The sequence below is a fragment of the Betta splendens genome, chromosome 7 (genome assembly GCF_900634795.4).
Source record: "Betta splendens chromosome 7, fBetSpl5.4, whole genome shotgun sequence".
Classification (NCBI taxonomy): Eukaryota; Metazoa; Chordata; class Actinopteri; order Anabantiformes; family Osphronemidae; genus Betta; species Betta splendens.
Window position 1 is genome coordinate 16601151 of NC_040887.2, and position 20855 is coordinate 16622005.

Sequence of the window (20855 nt, forward strand, 5' to 3'; positions counted from 1 at the left end):
GAGAGGTGTAAGGAAAAGCTGCAAATCCTGACATTCAGCATGATTTTGTTTTTTATTTAAGACAGTTACTACAAAAACTGAGTTTGTTGTGTTCTTCTCTTTCTTTAACCTTCATTTTGTTGTTTTCTTACAAAATAAACCAGTAACAGTACAAATAATTCAAATTCACAGGTTTACATCAAATATACTGTACATTTATACAGAAAAGATCAAATAGATAAAGGTACAAGTGAGATCACAGTTGAGGAGTGTGGGGTCTGGCTGTGGGCGACCCGTCCAGAACCACTGGCCCGTGTCCCGTGTGCTTTGGACCACAAACTGTCCAAGAAATGAAAAGTACAAAGGTTTTCAGGGCCACCAGAGAGGAAGAGCGTGAGGTAAAGGGGCCGATGTTGCATAGAACCGAAACACTGGAGGGAGACTCGCTTTTATTTGGCATTGATGACCTTCAGACTATAAAACACCTGATCAGGCTCAACAGTGTCTGTTTTCAGACCACGAGTCACGGAAGAACCAAAGGTCAAAGGTCCCTAATGCGCTCTCAACCACTAAGGTTCAGAGTCAGACTAGTTGCAGCCTGTTGCCTGAGGTGATGTTAGCTGCTGTCAGGGTCAGAGTTCCACCTGGAACCTGTTTCTTCAGCTCCACAGAGTTATAGTAGCAGGTAGAGAAGGAACCTGAAGGTGCTGCCTGGGCAAACACATGACCGTACAATGTCTCTGTGAAACATAGAAAGAAGCTTACAACACATACGTCAGCACTTCCACTGGAGATCTGAGCATGTTTAGGTAATATTAACAGAAAACGTTAAGTGGAAGCACCTTGGTTTCGACTGCGTCATAGAAAAAAAATGCAGACAGCTGTGTAACGGGAAGCTCCATGTGCAGCATGTATAAGTGAGTCTAGTGCAAGTTCACAGTCCATCAAACACGTATATTCAAACATTAACATGCACAAGTTGCTATTGTACAAGTAAAGCACTTCAGTGCATTTCCCTAAAGTCCAGTGTAGGTCAACCAGCGTGGCCTCCGCTGCAGGTCCCACTTTGTCTGATTGGAGGAATTAAAGAGAAGTGAGCGTCCTTGGATGAAGCAGCATCACGGTCCACACGAGCCTCACCTTCATCAGGACGAGCTGATCTGTGCTTCAGTGGGAGCCCGTGTGAACGTGAGCAGGTCGCTGCTGCCGCAGTGGATGAGGTATAACATGTCACCTTTCCTGTGACACACAGATTTATCTGCATCTGCTTCTCTAAAAGTCGACAGGCGCCCAGAGCTTCCTGAGAGGGCAGCACCGGTTCTGTAGAACCACTGGAACTCTGTACCGTGAGTGAGTGAAGCCACTGTTGCAGCTGAACCGCCTTTGAACCACGTTTCGCACACTCACCAACATCATAGCTGAGGCTCGTGTCCGTGGAGGCTACACTACGCGTGGTTCATGCTTTACATCTCAATAGAAGGTTGAGCACAGCAGTTTCACAGATTAAAGTAGTTCTACAGTCGACATGTAACACAATAGAGGCCCATACGTTGGCTACAGGAGCAGAAGAGTGTGAGTGAGTCCAGGGTTCATCAGGTGGGAGGGATGTAGACTTGGGTCCTGAATCAGGTTTGTCTCATCTAATCCTAAAGGTGCAGAGTCAACCAGCACCTGAATAAATGAACGAATGGAATAAAACTAATGAAAAGGTCAATCTCCAATGTTCAGAATGTTGCATCACTGGAGAAGGGACGATTGTTTCTGCAGTCTTTGTCATGTCTTCATAATGTGGCTCATATAAAGCATACTGTAGGAGCATTAGCAAAGCACACAGACACTGTGGCTGCACCCTGATATGATCCTGATATAATCATGGATAAAAATTGTTTGGAAATTGTTTGACTCTTGTCAAAAGATACTATAGTTTCTATTTCATTTCTCGATCGTACTGAGTTTTGTTTCATTTGCCATTTTTAAGGCTCTGGACTCAGAACTGAGTTTGACCCTGTTCTAGTGTTTTTTACCAGGTCAATGGGATCAAATTCAAAATGAGCATAGCTGATCTTGATCATCTTGTAGTTTCCATTTTATAGGTTACTTCTTAGTTAGTTTATAGGTTGCTTCTAAAGAGTGAGACCATGACAGAAACAACCTGCTGCCTAGAAACCATGGAGTCGAGCTCCTGCCTCCTGCCACAGTCACACAGTGGGATCCTCAGATGGACTCTGACACGTCTGCAGCTGCTGTGATGCAACGTGTGCTGTTACCCAGACACACGCATGAAGCGTCTAGAGAGAGTCTGGAGGTGTTAGGGTTGACTGAGATCGGACAGTTCCTTATCAGGGGCTCCTGTAGAAGCTGGATTCCCTGGAAAGATCACACCTCCACCGACGTGATCTGGTTCATCTGGGCTCTCATAGACTGGATGCTGTTCAGGATCTTCTTCTGGTGGCCGGCTAACGTCACCCCCACCCTGAGGATGTCCCTGTGGACCAACCACTGGTTAGTTGCACTGAAGCGTAGCACGCGTCTGCTGGTTCTACTTTGTGGACAGTAACTATCTGCTGTGGAGATCCAGTCAACTACGAATGCATTAATCTCTGTTAGTGGGACTTACTCCATGGTCATCTGAGACACCACATCAAAAGCGGTGAAGCCCTCGTTGGTGAAGTTCTCCTTGTACTGGCTCATCTTGATGGCGTCCAGCCACTCGTCCACTGTGCTAAAGGAGGAGAAGTCTGGAGCGCTGCGATCCAGCAGAGGTAGGTGAACGCTGGCAGAGACAAGAGACAGCACAGGGTGAGAGTGGAGGCGAGGTGCGGTGTGAGGCTGTGGCTCAGTCTGGCCTCACCTCGACGACAGCGGAGTCATGGCTTTGAGGCTCGTTGGGTTACGGATCAGCTTGTCCAAGGTGCTGACGATCTGGCTGAACTTGGGCCGGTTATTGCGGTCTTTCTGCCAGCAGTCCAGCATCAGCTGATGCAGAGCACTGGGACAGTCCATGGGGGGCGGTAACCTGTAGTCCTGCTCTATGGCGTTGATGACCTATGGCAACAACAACACAGTCGGAACAAAAAATGGTACCAGACGAGCCCAGAGGCAGAACCCGGATGAGTTCTGATACAGGGATGACGCAGACACACACACAACCTGATTCATGAGCAGGAAGAACACAATCAACACTTTGCACCTTTCAGCCCTTTCTGGAGTCACAGACCTGATGGAGCCTGTTCCTGCTGTCAATCAAATGGAGGAGGACTTTAAAGTAAACACACGACTGCTTGCAGGTTTACTCACATCCTGATTGCTCATGTCCCAGTAGGGCCTCTCTCCATATGACATCACCTCCCACATGACGATGCCGTAGCTCCAGCAGTCACTGGAGTTTGTGAACTTCCTGTACTGAATAGCCTCTGGAGCCGTCCATCGGATCGGAATCTTCCCTCCCTGGAAAATGTTCAGCATTGACTCAGTGAGCTGCTCGAGCCCATAGGTCAAAGGTCACATATGCTGAGGCTACTAACACACATAATACAGGCCTATAGACGTGTGAGGCGTGTGGAGCCTAATGGTGACACTCACCAAAGCACTGGTGTAGGTGGGGTCTGAAGTGTCCTCCTCTAGGAAGCGTGACAGGCCAAAGTCGGACACTTTGCACACCAGGTTGCTGTTGACCAGGATGTTCCGTGCGGCCAGGTCTCGATGGACGTAGTTCATGTCACAGAGGTACTTCATTCCTGCTGCTATGCCGCGCAGCATCCCCACGAGCTGGATCACCGTGAACTGGCCGTCGTTTTGCTTAAAGGAAACCAAAAACAAAAGAACATTGGCTCTAAAAAGAAAAGTGCAACAAGCGTCCTGCAACAGGAGAAGCTGGTCTGGGATCAGATTCCTGTCTCTCCTGTCTAAACAGCAGCAGATTTCTGCTATTTAACTTAAAGGTAATTTCCAGTGAGTGCCTTTCATGCAGTTTGCTGTGACTGACTATAGACGATGGTATTTACCAGACTGGTTGGTTTATTAACACAAAGTCACTACTGTCAGCCTCAACAGATGGAAAAGTTACTGAGTAAAAGGCTTTAGAGACTGAAGTGTAACAGGGGCAATGACAGTGTGTTACCCTGAGGAAGGAGTCGAGGGATCCATTCTCCATGAACTCGGTGATGATCATCACTGGGCTGCTCTTGGTCACCACTCCCTCCAGATGGATGATGTTAGGATGATCAAACTGGCCCATGATGGAGGCCTCGCTGAGGAAGTCCCGCCTCTGCCGGTCCGTGTAACCTGCCTTCAGGGTCTTAATGGCCACAAGCATCTCCCTCTTCCCAGGCTGCCGGAGATTCCCACTGCAGACCTCACCAAACTCTCCTGGCGGGAAAAGGGCAGCGTCGTGAGGAATGAGCGAACTCAGCTGGAGGCACCGCGTGCGTTGCTTTGCTCACCTGCACCTATCACTTGTTCGATCTTGACGCAGGAAATGTCGATCTCCTTGGCGAACTCCCTCACGGCTTCGTTGGGGTCTTCGTACGTAAACGGGTCGATGTAGATCTTCATCCCTGGAGACACTGGAATAAAGAGACAAAAAAGAGGGTAGCGTTTCATCAGATGTCTGGAAATCCAGTTCAGCGCTGCTGATTCTACACGTCACACTCACTGTGGCCACTGGTGTAGTGCTGGACTTTGTCTGTGTAGTCTGACTCGGTTCTGTCTGAACTTCTCCTGCTGGGGACAAACACACAGTGTGATAACCGTGGTCCAGCTGTGCAGCATCTGGCTCCGTTCTTGGTGTATTGCTGCCAACACACTGAGTGCATGAGTTCATGCATGAAAGGGTTAAAGCAGAATGAGCTGCTAAGTAATACCTCAGGTTTCAGTCAAACAGAACAGAATGGCTGCTGAAGGTGAAGCTCCAGCCTAAAGCCTCTACGTCGCCCGTGCACCCTCATAACGTGATGCTGTGTGAGCTTTGTTTGACAGAACCAGCATGTCCACAGTTCCCATTCAGCTCAGGCCTCTGTGGTGCTGGGTCCGTTCTAAGCTACTGTACGGAGGGTGAACTGTGTATGTTACTGTGAGGAGAGCCGCCTGGTGGGACGTTAAGTACGAGGCGTCAACCTGTGGAAGTACTGTACTGCTTTAGTGCATCGCTTCATGACTGGCTCACCTGCGGCAGACAATAACCAAGACAACGATGGCAATAATGAAGAGCAGCCCTGCGACGGCTGAGCCGATGATGAGGGGCAGCTTCTCCTGGATGCTGGAGTCATACTCCTCTACAGGATGAAACACAGGCCAAGACGTGATCATGGTCAAACACAGACTGTGAAGACAAGCTGGTGAAGGTGGAGCAAGCACTGAGCTCTGTAAACCCGGACATCTATGTTTAATTAGTACAATGTAAGCAAATCATAAACGTTTTGTGCCCTTACTATCAACTTCAAGTTCATTTTACTCATTTGGAGTAGAATGTACTTAAAACTGAGAAAAAAATTTAAACTTTAAGTTAAATTTAGTTGAAACATCTAGGTTTTGGTGGCGATCACATGTTCGTATCTCCATGGAGACAGGATTCAAAGGTTTCTGATTGACTGCTTTAAAACTGTATAAAAACACACAATAACGAGGTATCATTTATTTTATTCAGCCGTCCACTGACTGTTAGCCGAAAAGTCGAAAAAATCTACTTCTGAATACAATATAATTTCAATGGGCCATTGGAGCATCTCTCATGGTCATAAAGGACCACTTGATTTTAAGGTTTCAATGGTAAGGTTTAATGGTCCTAACTGAATTAGAATTTTGTTTTGACTTGACTTAAAATATTAAGTGAAGCCTTTAAAAAAGCATAGTAGGCACTTATTTTAAGTTAAATCAATTTGGTAATTAGTGCACTTTAAGTCGAATAGTCTAGCAGATAAGTTGATACCAGTAAAATATTTGAGTTAAATGAACATTGCATGTATTAAACTCAAAACACCTATTTCATAGCAATCAAAAAGAATATGTAGCACGTAATCAAAGTTACTATGACATGGACTTTTGAGTTCATAAAGTTTGTAAAGTTTTTTTGAGTTTTGTTAACCAATCAGGGTTTACAGTGTGTTACAGCCGATATCACCACAGCGTCAGATCATTTAATGGTTAACTCATGCTTTGTGGTTGGACAGCAGCTCTGCCAGTGATGTCAATGAGAAGCAGGATCAAAGCCTCAAGGCAGCGATGAGCCAAAGGCACTAACACTGCGATGGTCTTAAAAGAAAATGAAACAGCTACAATGGAGAGAACTGATCAGATTTTACCTTCAGTCATAGTCTGAAAGTACATTTTTCCACTAAAGCGTCCGAATCCAGCGACAGTTCGAGCTCGAACCTGAAACACGTAGATTGTTCCAGGCTTCAAGCCTCGAATCACAGCAGTGTTAGTTTGACTCCTGCTCAGAGAGGAGTTCCATTCCGCCTGGTTCTGAAACACAAAAACACCTCATCAATGCAGGAGCGAGGCGTCGGCTCAAGGACGGACGCCGCCGAGGACCCCGGCTACCTTCTCATAGTACTGCAGCTCATAATCCAGGATGACTCCGTTGGGCTGGTCCGGCTGGGACCAGGACAGGCTGATGCTGTGCGGCGTCCTGCTGACCTGGTGGATGATGGACACGGCCGACGGCGCTGGGAACAGAGTGAGCAGCAGCGTTAGAGGCGTCACATCGCCGGCGTTGAGCGTCCACTGCCGCGTGGCCTCACCGGCCTGGTTGGTGGTGATGTTGACCGACGTGTACTGCGGCGAGTACGGGCTCTGGTCCGACACACCGTTGACTGCCTGGATTTCAAAGGTGTACTGGGTGTGGGCCAGAAGGTCGCTGATGTGGGCGCCGGTGTGGGTCAGGCCCAGCTGACGGGGCACGAACTGCACGTTGTCCCCGCAGCGCGTGCAGCCGCTCCGCCCGCCGCCGCAGCTCTTACAGATGATGTTGTAGACGACGTCGTCGCGGCCGCCGGCCTCCTGGGGAGGACTCCACTCCAGCCGCAGAGACGTCTCGTTGACGATGGAGATGACGTTCCGTGGAGCTGACGGAACAGCTGGAAGAGAGGGGGGTGCTGTTACTGTGGTGTCTTTAAAGAGGGCCTTTGGTGAGTGGGACGCAAGTTTGTCCTCAGCTGCTTGATCCTGGCTGAGGGAATGAATGCAGAAGGTTTGGACAGAGTAGTAGTAATAATATAACATGAGTGAGTCTAAGCCGGGTCTGAGCAGTAAACCACCACTGTGGACCTTGTAGATCCATCACTATGGATCATAGTCCAATGTCCTTTAGAATTCTTTGGTCACATTTCCTGCTGTTTGAGCATCTCACTCTTTTGTGGCTGCTATGGGAATTGAATGAAGTTGATGTTATCCTATTAGCACCTGCAGGAGGCGCTGTTACAACACTCATCAGTGCTGCCGACGTTACAGAGTATGTTTATGTTAATCTTCTTTAAAACGTTTATGACTGGTTTTAGTGTTGCAGTTGTCACGTAAATTTTCCTGTGACATGAAGATTTAGAACTTTATCTCTGGACTAAGAACATAGACATCTTTATAGTTTGTCTGTGTTTATTTTATTTTTCGCCTCGTGCTCCTGACTTGGCTGCACAGTGCCATCGGTCCACTGACTCCTGCTTCCTGTTTGACTCCTGGGTTTTCTACTTGTACTCACTGGTGCAGGGCATCTGAAGCGGGTCGGACTCAGAGCGGTAGTAGTTGGAGCGACACACGCAGCTGGTGGCTCCGTCGCTGGTGGTTCGGCTGTTGATGGGACACTGCAGACACTTGTGGTCTCCCTGAGTGGCCTTAAAGAAGCCTGACGCACAGGCTGCAGTGGAGACAGGACAAAGAAGCAGCAGCAGATTATTTAGAAGGTAAGAACAGAACCGACTACGGAGGCTTCACGTTCTGGTTCCTGCAGGAGTAAATCACATCTCAGCTGCTTTACTGCACTTCCTGCCTGAGCGACAGTTTGTTTTCTATCCACTGACTCTGAAACCTGGCTCTTAAAAAATGATCCCAAGTGAATGAGCATCCGTTCACTTAAACTTGTTTAATCCTCAACGATGAGCCGTTTTCACTCACCTCCCACGACAAGGGAACCAAACTAAAAGCTGTCTCCTCTGAGCAGCTGATTTTAGTGTATGGAACATAAATACAAGCAGTGTCCTGACCTCCTGTCGGGCTCCGTGGCGATCAACCTTCTGCTACGACCAGGAAACGCTAGAACGTCTGCATGTTCGTGTCCATGTAGGACCGACAGGTTGAGGCTTTTAGTGTGAAATCTTGTTCTTTGGGTTCCACCTTAATTCAAGTTCCCTGTTCCACCACTACCATGAGCATGTGGTGTCTGAGGCTGAGGCTGCTACACACGGAGGCTGAGGCACTAAGAGCAGGAAGCCGTTCCGTAACTAGGTCACTGAGTTTGTTCTGGTTGGACTGACGGGTTCGTTTAGTTCACACGTGGTCATCACTTTTTATTCAGTTTAGTAAACGTGCGTTTTACTCACTGCACATTCTAACATCACTGACAGCAGATGCTTCCGTCAGTGGGTGGGACAGTGCTACAGAACACTGGACGGGGGTTCTCAGGAGACACCACTCATCATTATAGTGCTTCTGTTCAGTGACTGTGATGATGAAGTAGAGTTCTTTGTGTTCAGGTGAGACACAGCAGCTTTCATTATTTAAGCCTTTTTCCTTTCATCCTCATCCAATTTTTATGTTTTGCTACCACTTTACATGTTGAAGCGCATCTTTGAGCTGAACTGTCTTACGTCTACGTCACAGTTACAAACTAAAGCCTGTGCCCTGATCATTTCATGGCGATACATTGGTACCGGGTCTGTCTAGAATCAAGATGTTTTAAACACATCGGAAAGTCCGTGATCTTATTTTAAAATAATCCTTCTAGGACACTTTTAGCTTCTGTCAGGGAGAATTAAGTTCTCCCTCTGCTGCACTAATCAGAAAGATCCTGGGGCAACAACTGCAGCTATGATTCACCACTGACGTCTCACTGGCTGCTCCACATCAGGCTCGGTTCTGCTCAGAGGCCACAGTCATGTTCACACCAGGCAGCAACGTCCATGACAATGGATTAAAAACCACAGATGGGATGAACTCAGCTCCTGAAGTTCAGAGACACCTTTGTCTCACAGCGTCTGAGCTCACCCTCACCCCTCACCCCTCACCTCAGCGTTCGCATCCGCTGACGGTGGACCTGCTCTGGTTCTGCTGGGTGTTGCTGGTGATGAAGCCTCTTACCTCTGCAGACTGTGCCGTTGTCCACCGCCTCATAACCAGCTTTGCACATGCAGCGTCCGATGGGGACCATCCACTCCCCGTCCCCGTTACAGTACAGCTTGATGGGAACATCCACCTCCTCCCCATTGGGTACACAAACGCCTCGGGCCGCCACGAGGGAGGTGCTCTCTGCTCCGGACAGGGTCTCAGGAAACAAGGCCCCGTTCTGGACCACACTGGGACACTTCCTGTAGAAGACGCGTACAGCGATGAGGGACATGCAGGCCCCGTAGTCCTGGAAGGCCAGGTAGAAGCCGTTTCGTGACACGGGTCCAAAACTACGAACTTCGCTGTTGATCTTCATTATGCGACCGCCGAGGTCGACCTGAGAAAAGCTTTCATCGGCTGCGATGGTGTCCACTTTGACCCAGGGGTTCTCCATCCAGGGCAGGAAGGATTTAGCCGCTGTGTCCGCGTCAGACTCATAGTAGTAGAGGTTGAAGGTCTCCTTGCAGGAGCCAGGGACGTTGGGTATGGAACTGCAGTCACGCACGGAGAACTTCATCTGGACGTGGATGCGCTGGGCTCCGCGGCGCAGGATGTACTTGGTTCGGACCCAGTTGTTCTGGCTGCTCTCAAAGACGTTGCAGACCTGGTACGTTCGGATGGTGTTCATGTTCTCATCATAGCCGCTCACTTCCTCCCACTAGACGACGGGACAGAACACAGTTGTTAACACACCGCCCTGGTTGGTGGTGATGTTGAGCGGACCTCACCTGCTCATCTGTCCCTGAACACTAACAGGGTCTCAGATAATGAACCTAACCTGCTCCAGCTGCTGTCAGTGTCTGTCTAACATGGTTTCAGCAGAAGTAAACCCAGGATTGTGTCAAACTTAGCCTCAGAACCACAGAACGTCTGTCCACTCACCCCCTGTGAAGGGAAGATGGTCCAGCCCAGTTCTGCCGTCGCTGTCGTTGAATCCATTAGTTCTTCTGCAGTAGGCAAAAAGGCAAAGAAGTTATTAATTTCTTATTTTTGCATTTTATTAAAATGAGACAAATATTTTCAAAATAACAAATAAACACACGTATGAACCACAAAAGCGAACAGAAGTCATTTGACTTGTAGTTCATCAAACGATCATAAACTCAAGGTGAGAATTATAGTTATTACATATCTGGGTTCTTCTGATAATGCCCCAGTACCTTCAGTATCAGCTGTGTGTGGGCTCAGCCTCTACCAGGCTCCATCACCACAGCCTGGTTCTGACCAGATCAGCTCTACAGAGGATCATAAAGACTAGAGCCTTGTACACCTGCTCATCACCTCATCACTTCATCACCTCATCTATCACCCCCTCATCCTCATCACCCCATACCCTCACCCTCTTACATGAACAGCTCCGGTCCCAGTTACTGTCAGGGTTTAAAGTCCTTTCATTCATATTTTTCCACAAACACTTCAGTGTTTTTTTCGACTTTGATTAACTGTGTTGAGCTGTTTCACTTCTCTTGATTTGTTCACTGTTTGTATATTTTGCTAATGCACCTACTTGGAGGTTGTTTAGGGTGAGTCTACACCTAGTAACACAATAAATATTGACAAAGAAATAGTGACAATGTTCGTAAAGTATTATAAGGTAAAGTATTTTTCTACCTTAGCTTAATAAATAAATAAATAAATAACTTGTATAAACCATTATACTTGGATAACAATACGTCAGGTGCTGAGACCAGCAGAGATGAACTAAGGCACGAGATCGGAGTGAGACAAGCTCAGCTGATGCATATTAATATGTTGGTTAATAATGAAGAGCTGCGCATGTAGAACGCAGGAAGGCTGGTGATGGAGCTGCAGCAGGAAAATGGGGCAGTGTGGGCTGAGAGCGGGGGTGCGTTAGTATACGTTGCCCTCGTTTTAGGAGCTGGTCCCTGTCAACTCATGGACAGAACATGCTGCTGAAAAACCGCCACGAAATATTAACCACACGGCATGTTCATGATTAGTGCTTGAATTATTCACTGGGATAGAGAATAGATCTGATCCATCAAAGCAGAGAGCGAGAGGAGGAGAGAGGAGCGGCAGGACAAACAAGTATTTTCCCTCCATGATCCAGTGAAAACTAGGCCAAAGAGGAGGAGAGATTGGGCCAACGGAGTCCAGTGTAATCCTTACAGGCTGCGCCACGCTGGATTAAATTCACAGGAACACATCAGCACAATTCACTTGGCTTCATGTCACAGCAGCTCCCATGATGCACTGCCTGCCTCCTTATTCTTCTCTCACACGAATTAGACCAGAGCTGAGATACAAATGTTAATGAGCATTTGCATTTTCCTCTCTCGTCTTCTAAGCAGCTGCTAAAAAGCATCAGAGCCAGGTTTCTGACACATGTGACTGGGTCCAACAGTTTAACCCACCCATGTGTGATTTCTTCTTACTCCTCTGTATCAATGCTCCTCAGGTGGGGACTAGCTCACCCTGACCACCACACCGTTGTATGGAACAGAAAGATAAGTGGAGGATGAAGATAGGAGCCTTGGATGAAACATCAGGCATCAGCTGATGCGCTTTCATGTTATGTTTGGGTCTCTGAGCTCCTGATCCAGCCAGAAAACGGCCCAACACCTTAATATACAGCAGGTAAGCTGGTTGTTGGAGAGTATCCTGACTCCTTCCACATCTAAAGAACCTCATTAAGAGCTGATAGAGCTCCTCAGCTGTTCCAGAGCCTTATGTCTACACTAAACTCTGCAGCAATATGAGTGTGACACATTATTTCCCAGGTCAATCGACAATTATCAGTGTGAAAATAATCCACATCTGTCTACACCACCACTGCTGCACAGAGGATGTCACAGCTCAGATCAGACACAATGCGTCTCCTTAAAAAGTTGAATCCAAAATTATTGTTAATTCATTAAAAAAATTCTCGTCTGCAAATAAACACACATTTATTACTGTAGCTAATTGTCTTTTTCAAAAAATGGGGTTTGATTTTTGTCTCTTTCTAACTGAGTCAGAGCAGATGACTGAGCCAGTGTCACATGGGCTGAAGCTTCTCATCTCTTAAGAATATGCTTCAGTGATTTAGGCTGAAGTTGAATAAATTATGCTTCAATGGGTTTGCAGTAAAAAATACATTGAAGTACTTCAGGCTGTTACCAGAGAAAAGACCGTATAACAGGGAGCCATTCAGTGTTATTGTTATTATTATTATACCAGACAAGCAGGTGGAGAACGTATGAGGAACAGGTGAGAACAGTGGCGTGCATTGAGGTTCATGGCTGGTGAGGCACAAAGTCCTCTGGAGTCAGATTTTACAATCATAATACCTTAAAGAGTGTATATTTCAGTATTTAATTGTCAGAATGCATATTACTACTGGCCATATCATCATACCTATCTCACCTAAAGGAGTATCACAACACAACATTTGGTTTTGAAGGAACATAGATTTTATAGCAGTAAGAGACCTGACCTGTAGCCTGCATGTATTTTTACTATAGAGAGGCGTAAATGTTCAATTTTTTTAAGTTTTTAAAACTTTAAATACTGCTATAATTAGTTGTATAGATTTGCTCTTCATTACTATAACATAAATTACTTCACTCAAGGTTCAAATTTACTTCTCAATCACTTGAATTGTTTTACTTAGTGTCATTCGGTGGTGGGGATACTCTGCGTTAAAGGGTGGTAGCAGCGCCCTCTACTGGATGAGGCGCAGACATGTCCAGCCTCCCCTCATGTTTTTCTGTCGGTTTTAGAGGAAAACTAATTATGTCAAAATATCATCAATAAACACATTATGCAGGTTTGTACAAAGTCATGGTGTAGAATAAAGCCGTCTGAAGGCTGCAAACATTATACTGGAAACAAAATGTGAAACTGAAAGAGGTTGTGCTTTGCATAAGCTCATTTACTGACAGTTTCAGCATCAGGGCTGAGGTTCCTTCTTGCCATATTTGATAAGGAAATGCACAGATTTGGCGATTTTTACTCAGGACAATGTTAAGGTAATTGAAACTATAGTAAAAAATATACTTTATAACATGAACAGAAATAAATTTTTGGATGTTATAGTATTGTCAGGCGAGGTAAGGCCAGCCTCCCCTGCCTACCCTGACCGCACGTCACTGGGTGAGAGTGGTCAACTGGCAACAAACATGATGTGGGCGTGGTTTGGGATTGTGGGTGTGGTTTGAGATAGGGGGCGTGGTTGGAGAGGGAGTCCAGACTAAGACAGAACCTGCTCTTCTCCAGAGACGTCAAAGTGTCAATGATCTTGAACATCAACCAGTACATGACGACGTTTTCCAAGCCTCAGGGTCCAACAGAAATGGATTTTTATAGTTTGGCTGTGTTCAGCAGGTTTAACCTCCTGCTATAACAAATGGCTTAAGAACTGAATGAAGTCACAGGCAGAGACAAATGTGGTGTCAGCGTTATCAGCACAATGTGAGCGGGTTGAAAAAAGAAAAAGTAGAAACAAGAGACATGACACACGCAGATCAATACAACACAACCAACACCTGGAGACACGGGCATGCTGCTCCCGCGGACCCGGTCCGGCCAGTGATGTGCTGCTGCTCTGCCAACCAGCCCAGTGCAGAAATGGGTCATAGGCTGTTATCGCTGCTCCCAGAGGCCACAGAGCTCAGAGCTGCTGTTCCTGCTAAACACTGGCTGCTACACAAAGGACAGCCTGGCTTCTATTCACACACGCAATAATAACATGTATGTTACACACAGGTCTGAGCCAACACACATTTACATGAATCTCCCCATTGGCCTCATGCTATATTATATCCTATTTACAATAAATCCACAGACGCCATGTTGCCTCCGTCTGATTCCACAGAGGCCAAGAGAAAAACATTAGCCGCGTATGTTAACAATGACCACAAAATATGTTACTGAGCTATGTGTTTGTTGTGTGGGTTAGTCAGGACAAGTCCAATGGTTACTTCATGAGCCTTGTGGTTCAGTGAATTTATCGGATGCCAGTCTCCTCAGCATGGGGTCTGTCCTCCCCAAATCTTCCTGCTGGGAAGCAGTCATTTATCAAGTCTCAACCAGACACAGAAACCAGTGAAACCAGCAGCAGCTCCGACTGGTACAGAGGGAACCAGGTGGGAGGCACCAGGTATATGCTGATGGAGGACCAGTGAGCTAACAGACAGGCTGTGCTGCTCACACAGGCTGCGAGTAAGAGACGGATGAGAGCGATGACAGGACGTCAGCAGCGTGTTCATCTGAGCACATTAGGGCCTCAGCGCTGCTGCAGTAGCTTCGCTAACGAGAATCGCGGGCTGTGAAAGGTTCCCGTGTGATTCATCAGCAGCCAAGAGGCCTGTCGTCTGAGGATCTAAATAAACCATTTGACTTCCAGCCTCAGAGACGTCGACAGTCATGCAACAGAGTTTGATTCAGGCCACAGTCGAAAATAAGCTAAATGAAGTCTGTCCTGCCTAAAACAGCATTTGATTCTTTTCTGTTTTGATCAGAAGAAAAAAACTAAAACTTATGTAATTGGTAAATTTCAAGATGAAATGTACAAAAAGAGACAATTTTAAAGTCGTGCTTTTCAACGACTTCTTTTTTCCCTCATGAGAGAATCAGGACAGTGAGCAGATGCTGACAGTGTCAGGCCTTTACAGCCTAATGTCTGACCTCCTTCTGGAAAACTAACACTTTATGCACTGCAGAGCCAACAGTGAAATCTGACCGTTGACTCCATTACCTGCTTGTTGCTCCACTGACTGACATCGTTAATAGAACAGTCTCTAGATCAAGGAGACGTTTTAAAGTCTGAAACCTGTTTTGGACCCAGTGAAGTTTTAACGCATTACAATAGTCGACGCTGTGGAGTCTGCGTTGATCGTCACATCTTGAGTTAAACTACATTCAGTAACAGGTCGTATCCTAATACGTTTATGATTTAAAGCCTGTTTTGAATGAGTACACAATAATAACAATAATGATTAAAGACTAACTCCACCGTGAGACTGATGCTGTCGGCGGCCGCGCACTCGCCGCTTTTAACGGCTTTCCCTTGTTTCCTGGACCCGTGTTCTTTTCGGCGCTGCGTGGACAGACTTACCCTCCACAGCCCACACCGCCGGCAGCATCCACAGGAAACAGAAAATTTCCATCATTATTCCACGCTTTCGGCCGTAGACAGTGAGTGCGTGCATCGCGCAGAGGTCCAGTAACGGGCCATGAGCTGGAGTCAAGGGGAGCAGAGCAGCATCCTCATCCTCATCCTCATCATCAGCAGCAGCACCGGAGAAACGGCCGACGAGCCGCCGCTCCGGAGAAACCAGAGGGGGAGGGAGGGAGAGCCGTCGCGTGCGCGCGCGTCTGTCTGCTAATTTTTGGATTTGCCTAAAAAAACACAGTGACACTACGTAATTATGAGCTGAACCGCTTCAAACGTGACCTGCTGTGTTTGCTCCGTTGCATCCTACAGAAAAGAAAGTCATTTAGCCAAGAAAGAAGAGCCCATGAGGTGGAAGTCATACATCAGCTTCTACAGAAATGATGCAAATGACAGATTTCTGTTTGGAGCAAAGAGGAGGAAACATGAGGTAGATCCTCATGTGACGATGGATGAGCAGAAACCTGCAGCAGCTTAAAGCAGCTCTTCTACCTCATCGGCACCTGAAACGTTTTGACAGAAAAACTAGAGCTAGACCACGAAACTGCCTCCTGATCCACAGCTGCAGAGAAGGATGCAACTGCTGTGTGTGACTGGACATGCAGTTCACAGTGGATATACTACACTCAGTCACGTCATGGCCAAGCTGTTGCTAGGCAACCTACAAACTGAGGTTTCATATCAAATCAGGCATCAAAGAGGAGACACCTGGACACCTACAAAAGCTCCAACATGTGTTCAAATGCTTATAAACACTGCTGCGTTCACCAAATGAATGATCACTATTAAGGATTTGTTGGTGATGAGGAGCTAAACCATCATGAACAAACAGCCTCTGATGATGTGTTACTCTGTGTCTTTGTCAGTGCTTGGCTGCACTGCTGTCGTGTCCACAGTGGATCCACAGCTGACCCGTCTGAGCTGTTTCATAAGACTGCGGTGGCTGGCAGATACAGAGCGACGGGAGAGGACGAGCGAGAGAATTAGCGAGGGAGAGGGAGCAAATAGAGCAGAAGAATATGGGCCTGACAAAAAGGAATCCAGCCTTCCTCCAGATGAATGAGGGCTGCAAAACCACGGATTAGAGGAGCCCGTGGCTCGTTCCCATGGAAACCTCTGCCCAGGGAGACAACGATGAGAATGCAGCAGATTGTAGGTCAGACAAGCCAACAGCGATCCAATCAAACCTAATCTCTCCTGACTTGTGGGTCATAGATTGAGCGGTAAAGCTGGAGCTATAGCTGCTTTCCCCACTGGTCCCAGCTACGGAGCAGAGCAGTGGATGTCAGACATCAGCCGCTGCACAAAGGCTAAATACCCTGTGTGAGGCACATATAGAAATAATGTCTCAGTGATGTTGTGTTTGTGAATATAGCTACAAATACTAATGTGTGACAGTGGTTTGACTGAGGCAAACTTACACAGAGCTGTAGTCAGTGACACAACCAGTGAGCAGATTTCCAGAGGAGCTGGAGCGTTAGTGCCTCCTCCCGCACTGATGGAGGAAAAACTCCAGAAACCTGCAGATCCATGATCTGGAAAAGATCCCACTCAGTGCAGTAAAAACCGAAACTAGCCCGGCAGAAAATTAAACTTGTTCCAAAACTAGAGGTGAAACGGATTCAATAGTGATTGAGCACATGGTGTATATGTGCGTATATGTGTAAACACATGTATGTGCTGGTATATGTATGTATTTATACATATATTACATGTCCGTCCTGATAATACTTTTTTCTGTTTTCAATCTTCCCTTCTATACTATGTGAAAACAATCATAAGTGTGCAAAGCAATTTCCCTCTGGGATTAAAAACGTTTTTTGAATCTTGAATCCTAAATAGTCAGCAGTGTGAAACCTGAACCCACATCGTCCTGAACAAACATGAACACGAACTCTAAAGCTCAGGTGAACGGAGTACGTGGACACTCGTCTGCCGTTGTCCTAAAGGAGGAATCAGGTGGAGTAGGAGGATGATGCTCATCCTATGTCAAACCAAACACACAGGTGAGTGGCACAATAACATGAGCATAGTTTTGCTTCAGCACAAGAGACACGGACCAACGACAAAGAGTTAATGGACCCTAAAAACATGAACAGGACACAGGATTGAGCTCAGCGATCACGTTGCCTTGTTCGTGTCTACAGCTCCCTCTAGTGGCCAAACCTCATTTTTATATTTTATTTCTCTTCCTCTGTTCATAGAGCTCAGAATCAGAAACTTGTTGATCGCCAAGTTCGGTGATGGTTTCACAATACTAGGAACTTACTTTGGTGATTTGTTGGTTACATAAATCATAAACCAGTGAACTATGCTAAGATTAAAAAATGCAAAGTTCAATCAATCAATGAATCTTGATGATGTCATGTTTATTAAACTCCACAAGCTGAATAAACAATGAAGCAGCAGTCAACGTGAACAGGCTTGGTGTGAGGATACCTTCCCAGCAGGTTCTGTTCTGGAGCCTCTACGTTTGCTCCATGGGTAGATCTCAGCAGATTATGACGTCACTGTGCAGCGCCTCAGGCAGGATTACGTGCATGTCCACTAGGTAGTGGAAATGAAACCGTGGAGGTAAAGCATGAGAGACGTCTGAGGCCGTGGTGAGTGAAACGCTACATGAGCCAGGTATAGGAACAGATTCAACCGTTTTCTACCCTAATGTTTTGGTGAACTGGAGGATTAGACTAACTAACACTTCCTTCTAGTGTTTCCTGGTGCTAACAGGATGAAGGTGCGGTGGACGATGCTGGGCCTGGTGGTCTTCTTCCTGGTGTCTGTGGTCATGACCTGCTGTTTCATATGGCAGTACAGGATGCCAAAGATGAAGACAGGTAAGAACAGGTTACCGTGGCAACCACACTCACAATTAAAGTGCTAAAGAGAAGCAGTTTAACTCAAGTCTGAGAAGAAGCAGCTCAAGTTTCTGGTCCAGGTTCTGTTCGAGGGTCAACCTTGAGCTGCTTAGGCGTTAACATACAGAGTTCTTGTCCCCCTGTGTCTGTAGAAGCTCAGACACCTCCTGTGGGTTTTTACACATCTCTGGCCGTTCCCCCACACAGATCCTGGTGAAACACAATCACCTCAGGAGGAGATGTGTCCTCGCTTCCCGGAGCCGGTGGCCCTTAAACATCCCATCACGGCGCTGAGGGTGGCTTTGGAGAAGGTGGAGTCTGTTTATTGACTGATTGTCTCATCATGGACCGATGTCTCACTAAGGTTTGTCCCAACAGATCAGTTTGCTCCTGAAGACCAGTGTTCATACCACCAAGCTGCCAGCGATATCGGCCATTGTGGTTTTAAACGATTCTGTGCTGTGGAACGGAAACTTTGGCAGGAGGAACCTGAGCGACGCCTCCTCATCCGCACCCAATGAGTACACGGTGTACAGGTCAGAGTCCTGTGGACGGGCGTACACATACAGTGACTGATCACAGACGAAGCTCACAGTGGAGCTGGTCTGAGGCTTAGTCAGATTAGAGCTTATGCTCATTAAGTGAGCTTTATATGTTACCTGAGGCTGACAACACTGACCACTTACTAAATGAAGTGCAGCCTCACATTAAGCTGATGCTCACTTCTATCCCTGCAAGTCCAGAATTGCGAGCCTCTCCAAGATCTTCCCCACCATAATGCTCTACAAGCTGTGGGAGGACGGCCTGGTGGCCTCCCTGGACGACCCCCTGCAGAAGTATGCTGAAAACTTCACCATCAAGAACCCACTGGGGAAACGTGGATCTTCAGACGGCCACCACTCCGGCCTGACCCTGCGGAGGATGGTCAGCCAACTCTCAGGTGTTGCTTCGCTCAGCCGGATTCTTAAAAAACACAAGGTTACCACTAACAGATACCTGAGGTCTACTGAAGCATCTCCTGTACAGGAAATGTTCAATCAAAAACATCTGAGGTTTTTATTAGCTTTTTCTACTGGTAATGAGAACTATTGGACTGTTTCCCTCAAGCAGGAGTCAGTGCTTCACCAGATTGGGATCAAGTAGTTTCTAGTTGGTAAATATGTGATAGGTAGGAGACACGTTGTCTGTGATAAACAGACCAACATCAGCAGATGAACGATGTGTTCAGCCTTAGATCTGCTGCGTGACATGACGTTAAAGCAGCAGACTATTAGCAGAATAATGCGTCTGGGTCCTTTTTGTTACATCTTCCACCCAGGTCTACCCAGAAGGCTACGATCCACCAACCTGCTGTGGAGCGGAGACACCTCAGCGGCCCTGGCTTTGTTGGAGGACGACATCCTCGTGGCAGATCCAGGCACCAAGTGAGTAAGAACCCCATGTTTGAGTAGGTGTGCACAGAGTTCAGCCTTGAACACGTCGCTGGCCGTTTCTCCTCAGGTGCCACTACAGCAACGTTGCTTTTTCCTTATTGGCCAACACCTTGGCTCAAAAGCTTGCGGGCACTGACTTCGAAAGCTGGGTTTCACAGCACATACTGGAGCGGCTCCACATGGAGGACACGACGTTCAGCCTGACTCCAGCTGCTGAGAGGCGCGTGGCTGTGGGGGTGTACAGCAGCGGACGGCCGGCGCCGCTCTACGACCTGGGCTGGTACCGCCCGGCGGGCCAGATGTTCTCCACGCCCGCCGACATGGCCAAGCTCACGATGGCTCTTCTGGGCGCCTACGACGGGGCCCTGCTCCGGCAGGACACGCTCAACACCATGCTGACGCCGGTGTTTCGGTGCCACCGCGGCTACTTCGCCAACTCCACCGGCACGCCGTGGGAGGTCAACGAGCAGCTGGGCTACGACGTGCTGAGGAAGGACGGAGACCTCGATGGCTACGCAGCAATGCTGTCCCTGGTGCCGCAACTCAAACTGGGCATGGTGGTCCTGATGGCCGGGGTCCGGCCGAAACCCCAGGACCTGGTGAAGCAGGCCTACAGCCACCTCATCCCGGCCCTGGAGAACGCGTTCAGGGAGGCGAAGCGCACACTCAGGGCGCCACCTGACCCGGCGCCGTACGCTGGCTTCTTTACATACAGGAACATGACTTTCTATGAAATTAAACCCGACGTGAACGGGGTTCTGATCATGCAGCAGTTTGGACCGCAGATAGACACGGCCGTGCCGTCCAAGTACAGAACCATCCTGCTGGACTACCTGCAGGACAGAGTGTTCAGGGTGGTGTTCCAAGGCCCGTACCCATGCAAGCTGAAGGTCAACAGTGCCTCCGTTTCCCTGGAGGCCCAGGACCGACAGCTCTTCAACTTCTACACGTTCAACAAGAAAGGCCTGTCGCCGGGGTTCGATTCACCCGCACTCAACACTTACAGGGTGACGAGGATTGCTGGCAGACCCTATTTCACTTCCTGAAAGCTCGGACGGTCACACGTCAGCTTTCTCCATGTGCTGTATTTGAATAATGCAGATAAATCAGGACAGATCAAATGTTTCGATTTGGCCAGTTATGTCCTTTGGCCCTAAT

General features: G+C 47.6%; 2 protein-coding genes across 7 annotated transcripts; one reads left to right on the forward strand and one right to left on the reverse strand.

Moving 5' to 3' along the window:
* Positions 1 to 33: 33 nt before the first annotated feature.
* On the reverse strand, positions 34 to 15781 carry LOC114858806 (ephrin type-B receptor 2-like). Of its 6 annotated transcripts, none has more exons than XM_029156415.3 (16): positions 15353 to 15588; positions 10177 to 10241; positions 9268 to 9952; positions 7673 to 7828; positions 6720 to 7055; positions 6520 to 6644; positions 6279 to 6441; positions 5144 to 5252; positions 4634 to 4698; positions 4422 to 4544; positions 4100 to 4347; positions 3562 to 3777; positions 3277 to 3426; positions 2831 to 3024; positions 2597 to 2752; positions 34 to 2464 (listed from the first exon to the last, which is right to left on the reverse strand). In XM_029156415.3, the coding sequence occupies exons 1-16, from the start codon at positions 15444 to 15446 to the stop codon at positions 2356 to 2358; spliced, it is 2994 nt and encodes a 997-aa protein (XP_029012248.1). In that variant the 5' UTR covers positions 15447 to 15588; the 3' UTR covers positions 34 to 2355. The 6 variants fall into 6 exon arrangements, 4 of the variants coding, with proteins under 4 accessions (XP_029012248.1, XP_029012247.1, XP_029012246.1 ...); XM_029156414.3 differs by having other exon boundaries at positions 4634 to 4701; XM_029156413.3 differs by having other exon boundaries at positions 6520 to 7055.
* A 206-nt stretch (positions 15782 to 15987) lies between these two features.
* LOC114859223 (putative beta-lactamase-like 1) lies at positions 15988 to 20855 on the forward strand. The gene is made up of 6 exons (XM_029157214.3): positions 15988 to 18243; positions 18472 to 18575; positions 18643 to 18800; positions 19008 to 19204; positions 19583 to 19688; positions 19765 to 20855. The coding sequence occupies exons 1-6, from the start codon at positions 18138 to 18140 to the stop codon at positions 20741 to 20743; spliced, it is 1650 nt and encodes a 549-aa protein (XP_029013047.1). The 5' UTR covers positions 15988 to 18137; the 3' UTR covers positions 20744 to 20855.

Bases quoted from the DNA above. Each gene is read 5' to 3' on its own strand.
- LOC114859223 (XM_029157214.3), top strand. From the start codon at position 18,138: ATGAAGGTGCGGTGGACGATGCTGGGCCTGGTGGTCTTCTTCCTGGTG. The intron at 18,244-18,471 runs GTAAGAACAGGT...TCCCCCACACAG, and splicing joins GATGCCAAAGATGAAGACAG to ATCCTGGTGAAACACAATCA. The intron at 18,576-18,642 runs GTGGAGTCTGTT...TTGTCCCAACAG, and splicing joins TGAGGGTGGCTTTGGAGAAG to ATCAGTTTGCTCCTGAAGAC.
- LOC114858806 (XM_029156412.3), bottom strand. From the start codon at position 15,446: ATGCACGCACTCACTGTCTACGGCCGAAAGCGTGGAATAATGATGGAA. The intron at 6,442-6,519 runs GTAGCCGGGGTC...TTTGTGTTTCAG, and splicing joins AGCTGCAGTACTATGAGAAG to AACCAGGCGGAATGGAACTC. The intron at 3,778-4,099 runs GTAACACACTGT...GTTTCCTTTAAG, and splicing joins CCCTCGACTCCTTCCTCAGG to CAAAACGACGGCCAGTTCAC.